The sequence below is a fragment of the Amblyomma americanum genome, chromosome 9 (genome assembly GCF_052857255.1).
Source record: "Amblyomma americanum isolate KBUSLIRL-KWMA chromosome 9, ASM5285725v1, whole genome shotgun sequence".
NCBI lineage: Eukaryota > Metazoa > Arthropoda > Arachnida > Ixodida > Ixodidae > Amblyomma > Amblyomma americanum.
Genome location: NC_135505.1, coordinates 132,281,155 through 132,290,120, shown reverse-complemented (window position 1 = coordinate 132,290,120; position 8,966 = coordinate 132,281,155). Strand labels below are relative to the sequence as shown.

Genomic DNA, 8,966 nt, shown 5'->3' with positions numbered 1-8,966 from the left:
CGGTACCTGCGTCCATCAGAAAAAGAAAAGGACATCAAGGACACAACACCAAAGCATCATGTTCACTGGTTTTCTAGAGCTTCATCCCGTTTGATGATCAAGTGTGCAACAAGCTTATATTCAGAGTATTTATTCAAAGGCCTCCTCACACTCTTGCCATCATAGGGGACATTAACACTATATATAATCTTTGCTTTCTGTGATATTTATTTCTACAAAATATAATCATTGATTAGAGTTGCACACTATACAATGTTTTATAACCACTCGCTTTCCATGTCTTTGCATACCGACATTTACTTTGGTTGCTGAGCATGTTGTATTTAGTTTGGTTTGGTTTAGGGGGGGTTTAACGTCCCAAAGCCACTAAGGCTATTAGAGACGCCGTAGTGAAGGGCTCTGGAAATTTTGACCACCGGGGGTTCTTTAACATGCACTGACACCGCACAGTAAACGGGCCTCTAGAATTTAAACTCCATCGAAATTCGACCGCCACGGCCGGGCTCGAACCCGCGTCTTTCGGGCCAGCAGCCGAGCACCATAACCACTCAGCCACCGCGGCGGCTGTAACATGTTGTATTTAGTTCAAGTGTATAAATAGCAGCACTGAAGACAGGCATGCAGGACATAGGCTACAAAATGCCCTAGACAGACAGAAATAACCTCTAGGATATGTAATATCTGCCTTTACATCAACTTTCTGAGTTATTTATTATGCCGGTCGAAGGTGTTAGTCCTCCAAATGGCCCATCGCAATGCCATGACATACTGCACCGCACTTGAACATGCTCTCCCTGCGAAGCATTCATTCGCCCTGTCCATCCGCCATTGAAATGTTACCAAGGAACTGAGCCCAACAGCTTTAAAGTGGAAATTCACAATACAAGAAAAAACAGTCAACAAACAATAACTAATCTTTTCTATTTTCCTCTTTGATGCAGAAGTGTCGAAATTGGCTGCACTGCGCCCCCTCTCGAAAGCACCATGTGAGCATCAAGGGCCATGCTGGTGGGTCTCGCTATCACATCACCCCATATTGTCAATGCCCCAGAAACGGGAATGTTGCCAACACCACTTGTTCATGTCCCATGTGAGTGCACAGCTCTTTCCCAGGTGTCTTGCTAACACTGCCTAGACAAAACCTCCTGAACAAGGGAGCCGGTTAACGCACTATTTCCGGCAAATACATAACAAATCAAGCGCCATTTGATACTCAGAACGTCAAATGTACACCTATGCCTGTAGAGTAGCTAAAAAAACAGTCAAATAATTCAAGGCTTTCGTAAGTTTTGCATATGGCTGTAAGGGATCATTGCCAATAACAAAGTGAGGCATTTGTCGTGTAGTTGAATGTAACCGTACTGATGCTGACTGTGCTATTTCTTGCTGCAGCAAAATTATGTGAGCAGTATGTATCCGCATATTTCAAACTTCTAGAGCAAAAATTGCTTGCTCTTCAGGCCAGAGAAGAAGGTTGGCTTTTCACCGGTACTGAAAGTAAATTTTGCTCTCTTCCTTTTTCCTTTCACTCCCTCCTTTACCCTTCCCTTACGGCGCGGTTAAGGTGTCCAACGATATATGAGACAGATATTGCGCCATTTCCTTCCCCCCAAAAAAACAATTATTATTACTGGTGTGGGTTTTCTCATGAACACAACGATGGAGAGGTTTCACGTCATAGTCCCAACAGTTATTTCTTTTTGATCTTTCCCCATACGCGGTGCAAAGAGTTTTTGTGCCCTCGTAAACATGCTACAATGTCTAACGAGGCATATTTCGTTAAGTTCGTCTGCGGCAGATTAATCATATAAGTAAAAGTTACAAATGGTCTTATTGTCAAGGGCACGAAATTTGGGAGCTATAGTGCCTCTTGGAGCAGGAAGCTTATTTAGAAAAAACAAATTACTCGAAATGTTTCATAGAGAGGAACTTTTGCTACGCAGTTCTTGTAAACGTGAATACTTGGAGGCACAGTGAGTGCTTTCTGACTTCTATTAGGGTTTAGGCTGCCGACCTTACGCGCTTCTCAAAAACACTGCAACGATAGATGTGCATTGCAGTCCATGCGGAATCCTGCGATGGCATCGCTCAACACTTACTCGGGCATGATGTAGGTGTTGGCGTCTGCACCGAGGCAGCGGTGAACGGACAGCCTGCGAGAGCCAGTACTACTAACGTGGACAGCATGTCTCGGCTTCTTTCCGTATCAAACTTGCAGTATGATGTGGTCTTGGATCCTGGCTTCAACTCGATGTATATATTGCTGCTGTCTGCCAACCGGCAAGTGGTAGCAGGAGAGGAGAATCAAGAACAGAAACAATAGAAAGAGACCCACTTTCAAATCTACGTTGCTGACGTACTGGTCTGTCTGGTACACGTCAAAACTAAATTTTCATCTGCCTTTTGGTACTCATCTTCAGCGGTCCAGAATAACAAGCACACATGTTAAGGCTCTGTATAAAACAGAAAGCTTTAGCTGCGTCATAAGCATCTAGTGCCACACACGAGCGCGTCTGCTTTAGAGCGTAGCTTCGGAACCCACCAGGAATTAATCGTTTTCGGTCCTAAAGAGTTATCTGGAGCGCCAGAATGAATTCCTCTTCGTTGTTGTAGCTTAGGCAGCATCTGTACCGACGTCGTATGAACTCGCCAGCATGCCGTAGACAAATTATGTGTCAGTGATAAATGCTACCCCTGGCACGGGGGTTTTTATGTGGGCATTAAGTGGGTCATGACGGCGTGGCCAGGCTAGTGTGGCATCTAGAGCGATATATTCAGTGCTGAACTTGTTTTTTGCACCCGTATAATCTTCCGTAGATTTTTCAGGTTAGCTGGGGAGCACTTGTTCTAAAGGAATCATTGCGACGAATATTACCGCATTTGGTGTGCTCGCTTGCGTGATGGCTTCACCGATGAGTGCAAAGGGCAGAGAGGAACACGACCCCGCTTACGTAATTGTGTTACTTGTGTGAATGGTGTACTCGTAGCTAACTTAGGTCTGCTGGTAATGAAAATCCCAATTACGTCGTTACAAAAGTTCTCTGTACCTTTATTCGCTTATTTCCACTGGTGGTTTTTTTGGTTTTACAGAGTTTAACGTTTCAAAGCGACTCAGGCTATGAAGGACGCCGTAGTGGAGTGCTGTAGAAAATTTTGAACACCTTGAGTTTTTTAACGTACACATACATCGCTCAGTACACGGGCCTCTAGCATTTCACCTCCATCGAAAATCGACCACCGCGGCCGGGATCGAACCCGCGTCTTTAGGGTCAGCAGCTAAACAATATGACCTATGGGACACTGCTGCGATTCGCTTATTTAAATAGACTGAAGCTACCGGGAGTTTGAGGGAAGCCTCCCACTAAGTTTAAAAGTATGTTTTCTAACAATAGGTTCAGGTAAAGAGACCTTTTCTACGGCTTAGTAATACCAGTGCTGGCGGACACCAAAAACAGGCGAATCATACTAACAAGTAAAGGGATGACTAAATTTTAATAATAATCTTTTTAACTATTGCTGTTATGTAATTGATTGCAATTAGATATTTGTAGCCGGTTATAACAGTTTTTAATAGCCATATCAGTTTTTTTTTTAATTTCGTAAACGCGAACACCCTTTCCGTTGTGGCTAAACAAATTTGGACCATTGCTCACGTCATACGGAAACCGCCGGCATGCAGACAGCGCACAGTGACACCCATCAAGTAGCGTCACTCCGTAACGCACGTACCACGTGATATTCTTCGCCCCGCCCGCCCGCCCGCCCGCCCAGTAGCAGCGAAGTCAGACGGGGCTCAGACTGTCGCTTTGTGCACTCCGTAAGCGCACGGTTCTCGAATCGCGCAAAAAAATAATGGTCCAGATTTGTTGACACACAGCAGCAAGGATGATTGCGTTTTCGAAATTTTAAAAGCTGATATTGCTATTTGTTTCGGCCGCCTACAAATTTCTAATTGCAGTCAGGTGCCCATCAGCAATAGTTCTAAAATTAACTATAAGAATTTAGTTGATCTCTTCAGTTAACATAACTGGCCTGCTTTCTGGTATCCGCCAACACTGGCATTACTATGCCGCAGAAAGGGTCTCTTTTCTTGAAAAAGGCTATTTTTAGAAATCAGTGGCGGGATTCCCTCAAACTCCTTGTATATCTCTTGGTGTTTACTTAACACCCTCTGTTTCCGTCTATGTGAGCTTTTATAGTTCTATGTGAACTTTTTGTGTTTTTCAGCAATTCTGATTAAAGTACTATTAAACGTTTAATTCTGGCGTTTTTATTTTGTTATTTTGCTTTTTGCCCGGTTTCCGATTGTATGCTTACTTTTAATTTTTCGCATTATGTCGCTTTGTATGTTTCATCCTCCAACGTGCTGAAATACCGAAAACGGTATAGCGCTGTGCCTTGTGCTGTTGCCTTGCCTAAGTGAACTCAAACTTACCTTTCGAAGTTTATTAGTCATTTTTGTTGACCTCCTCGTGCGGTGGGAAGACCCAGCCAGGAGCGATAGCAGAGTAGCATGCAGAATCCTTCCCTCCGCCTCGCCAAGCCATCTTTCCCGAACTCACAGCCTACGGGGAAAGAAGACAGGGGGCGTTTCCGTGGGTTCGCTGAGGCCGCGTTTGCCGCTGCTGCATATTTGTGGTGACACTCGGACTCGGAAGTTCGGCTTGTTTGGCATGCGGTGCGTTCGGAAGAGTCGGGACACTATCACAGCGTTGTCGTTTAGGAATAAAAGGGGGAGGGGAAAGCGTCATTTTTGTCCCGTAAATTTTCGCATTTCGCGAGCATCCCCCCAAGCAACAAGTTGCCAGGCTGTGCTCCGGGTGCCGAAGGCTCCGGTTCACGAAGTCGCAGTTCGAAACAATTCAAGAGCACGCCGAGGCGCCCCCAAGGTTAGTCCGGCTGAGGACACAGTGGAGCCTGGTTACGCTGGTCGCTACAGTGCGCGAGGGTTAACCGGTGGAAATAGGCATGACGCGATCATTACCAAGCGCAAGCTGCCGAGGTGGATCAAACGGTGGTGTGAGCTCAGTGCAGTGCAGTCTTAGGCGCATTGAAAGTGGCAAGTGTTTGGGCGTGCTTCTGATTGTTTTTGTTTTCTTGGTGTTGCCTTATTTTTGTAATGACCCGCACTGAAAGAAAGAGGAGGGACAGGGGAATAGTTGGCTGGGTAGAAATTTGCCGGGAAGACCAAGGAATGTGTGCGTCGAGAGAGGATTGTGTTTCTCTTATTTCGGTTACTAAAAAGTACTTAGAAAGGCACTGCGTTAGTTTTAGGATGCAATTGTACTGTAATGCCATTACTTCTTGCGTGCGGTAATTGATAATGCACTTTGGTTGCATTCCGCCGTTTGTCAGGAAAGTAATTAGTAATGAAATATATGGTTGTGAAAACTGATTTTGCCATGTATGATCTCCACATTATACACTATGCCATGACACACATAACAATAAGTCTGTTTTATTTGATTCTCGCTATTCGGCCTCTTCCATGTCAAATTTTCAGTTTTCTGCTTTGCGGAAGAAAGTATTCATGGTCCCTCATTTACATTGCTAAGGGGAGCTCTACTAATAAATCCTCCCTGCTATTCCTCGAGCCTATGCATAGTCTCTCACTGCCTGGTGGCATGCCTCCTTCATTCCTATATTGGTACTGAATTTACCCACCAGGACAGTCTACAGCGTTTTTGCTCTCCTCATAGCCGATTCTACGTCTTCATAGAGCCCTTCGACTATCTCGTCATCATGACTGGATATAGGTCCAAAGGCCTCTGCAGTCTTCAATTTGTATCTCTTCTTAGGCTTTGTTACAACTATCACCCTCTCATTAATGCTATAGAATTCATCTATGCTGCCAGCTATATCCTTATTGATCAGGAATCCCACACCTAGCTCTAGCTGGTGCCTTAAACCATGATAGCATATTACGTGCCCACTCTTTAACAAGACATCTGCTTCATCCGTCCTCCTGTCCTCACTAAGCCCTATGACATCCCATTTAATTCCTGCCAGTTCCTCATGTTGCACTGCAAGGATTACCTCACTGGAAATGACTCTAGTGTCAAACATTGCAAGTTTCAATTTCCAGTGGTGACCTATCCTAAGCCAGAGATTCTTAGCATCACAAGTATGATCGCAGCCGTGGTCAGTTGTTTCGCAGCTGCCGGGACTGCGGGCGGAGGTTAACTGTTGCTTTCGTGTATTCATATCGGACTTGTACAGCATACCATGCGCAGACAAATGGCCTAACCGAACAAATTAATCGCACCTTGGCTGCGACTCTCGCCTTGCATGTCGCTTCCAGCCTCACGAACTGGGATCTCCTTCTTTCATATATCCCTGATGCCTCATACACAGCAACGCAAACAAATGCATGTTTCTCTCTTTTTTTTCCCCCCAATACAGCTGGCATTCACCTGCTGCCATCAGTGCAGTTCTGCCCTAACCCCCTTACTCATCTGAATGCACAGCTGTGTCCCGCGCACCCGGAACCTCCACCAGTTGTGAAGGGGAATTTATTTGTAGAAGCTTCGGGGAACTGGAACCACGGTGAAAATAGTCCGCAGTCAGCCAGTCTCAGCAAGGCCTCGCGCTGAGTGACGGTAATGCGGCTACGGGAATGCACACCTTCGTGTTTATACTTTTATATACAATCCTGCGTGAAGTTGTCCATCGTTTCCTTCCCATTAAAAAAAATGCGTCTATCTTTCAATCCCTGCGTTTTCTTTCAGACTCTCATCTAACCGCTCATTCAATCTTCCGCTGATTGAAGATAGTGTCTGATCATTCTTACGTTCACAAAAAGGAACATGTTCTGCTGACAGCGCAGCAATATGTACCGTGTAAGTTCTTCGGTTCAAACATAAAGAAATTGTACTTCAAAACTAAAAAGTGTTTTCACCCCAAGGTAAATTTCTCAGTATCTCGTTCATTGTGGTAACTGTAGCGAAAGGTGTAATAGAGGCTCAGTAAAAAAAAAAAAAAACAACCATTTGTCATTTGCAAAGGACGTTGCCATTTTAATGAAAATAATTTTAATAACCTTCGATGTTCTGAGAGTAGTGCAGAAAAAGACAGGAATACTTCTGTGTTATTCATTTATTTTTCGGAACGCTTTCTCTCGTTTTAACCATTCGTGAATGGTGACTGTAGTATTTTCTTTGTGCAGATAAGGCTTCCGGCTTTTCAGGCAGCTATGTTCACTTTGAATGACTGGCATCCGACAACAACTCCTCCATTGTTCACTTTAAACTCGATGCTAATGGTCGTTGGCGCAAACTGAAAGCAATACACAAAAAGAATGTTCACAGATCTTTCGTTTCATCGAACACAGTATAACAAGGTTACCGTGGCATGTTCAAAATTGGTCATGTCTGTTTTGTTTTTGGTAGCGCTTATGCACACACAGACGCTAACTAAAGTTAAGGATCATAAACAAAAGTATGCTCATTATACATGAACTACAAGAATGAATTACAGCGGCACACTTTTGGCTTGAAGGTAAAATTGACTGCAGCACCTCCGACTTTCTTCACGGCGTGGCTGCGACATTCCGGCTGCTAAGCACGAGATGCTGTGGTGTGTCCTGGCCGCGGGTGCCTGGGAGCGTTTTGACGATGCGGGATACAACTAAACTTGTGCAGTTAAATTTTGTTGTTAATTAGGAAACGTCAGGCTGACATTTTTAGCACTCTAGCATTCATTATGACATGTCGTGAACTCATGTAATTGCTTTTGTGCGTATTAGTGTTTAAGTGTTATCAAGAGCCACCATCTTTGTCATCGCATTAGAGAAAACACAGAAGTTTAGGCTTAAAAAGATCTTTCCTCCTTGAGATTTTGTTATTTGGAAGGCTTTTTGAACAATTTAACGCAAAAACTTGAACCATTGTGTTTGCGATATAAGCGCGGTTTCTTAAAATAAAACAACGCAAAAGAACCCGCGTAGCGACAAAATAGTAAGTGCCGTCAAGGGGACGCCGGCATTTCTTGAACAAAATGCTCTTTGCAATCCAGAAGCGTAAGCATTTGGGCTAAATAGTTTGGCATGGTAAAATCCTTGTGAGAACCTCTGCCCGAGTTGACTTGGGACATTTGTGAAGTGTACGGTCTCTACAAATATGCCCCACAAATACCGTCTTGCTACTTTCTATCTGCCAAGCTACTTATTGATCGGTCTTCCTTAAACTACCGGTTGCCCGCTCTCGTTTTTTCTTCTTTTTTTTTGCAAACATAAAATGCTTAGTAATTGTCATGTTCGGCATTTTGAGGTGAACGTTATCCGGAGAGTGCAGTGCATCTGAGGTCGAGCATGAAGCCCAAGCCAGGGGGAACCATTTCCGCCGAATTCGGACCGTCCGAATCCTAGGCACCCGAACACAACTGCCGCCTCCCGCGGGATTCGAACCAGCATTAGCACAAAACCGAGTTGCTTCGTTTCTTGGTGCATTAGAGGAGCTGCACTCGGCCGTCGCTGAATCCTGTCATTGTGTGCTCTAGCAAACAGCTTGTCGGACTACTGCATTGATTTGTTGCCTTCGTGACCTTGCGTCTGTTAGCTCCGCGCTTCCTAATTCTGGACTACTGCAGCGCCGCCGCAGTGGCCACGCATTAGAACCGAATAAATTGAGAGGTAAACTCTTCTAAAATTGTCAACGCTTTCTTTATCTACCTTACACGTGGGTGAAGAGGTGGCCTAACGCATCGCTAAACGCAAAGAGCATTGCACTCAGCGGATGTTAATTGCAGTTGCTTCTTTCCATAGTTCGACTGTCCCAAATAAAGTGGCAACGTAAGGACAACATGGGTGCTTAGCTGTCTTATTGCCTCTACCTTTCTTTTTTTTACCGCGTTATTGGTATAATCCTCATTCCGCGAAACGCCTTGGTCTGTGTTTCCGGAACCTCCACATACCTACCAGCCCACCTTCCAGAAAGACACCATCGTCTCCCTACACAAACCTGCACCCA

At 44.7% G+C, this 8,966-nt stretch overlaps 1 protein-coding gene across 1 annotated transcript in view; it reads right to left on the bottom strand.

The window, feature by feature from the left end:
* Positions 1 to 7,077: 7,077 nt before the first annotated feature.
* LOC144104410 (uncharacterized) overlaps positions 7,078 to 8,966 on the bottom strand; it is an 8,249-nt gene continuing 6,360 nt past the window's right edge. The window contains exon 4 of the mRNA XM_077637396.1: positions 7,078 to 7,275. Within this exon, the coding sequence (XP_077493522.1) occupies positions 7,183 to 7,275 (93 nt within the window). The 3' untranslated portion in view covers positions 7,078 to 7,182. The remainder of the gene's footprint in view (positions 7,276 to 8,966) is intronic.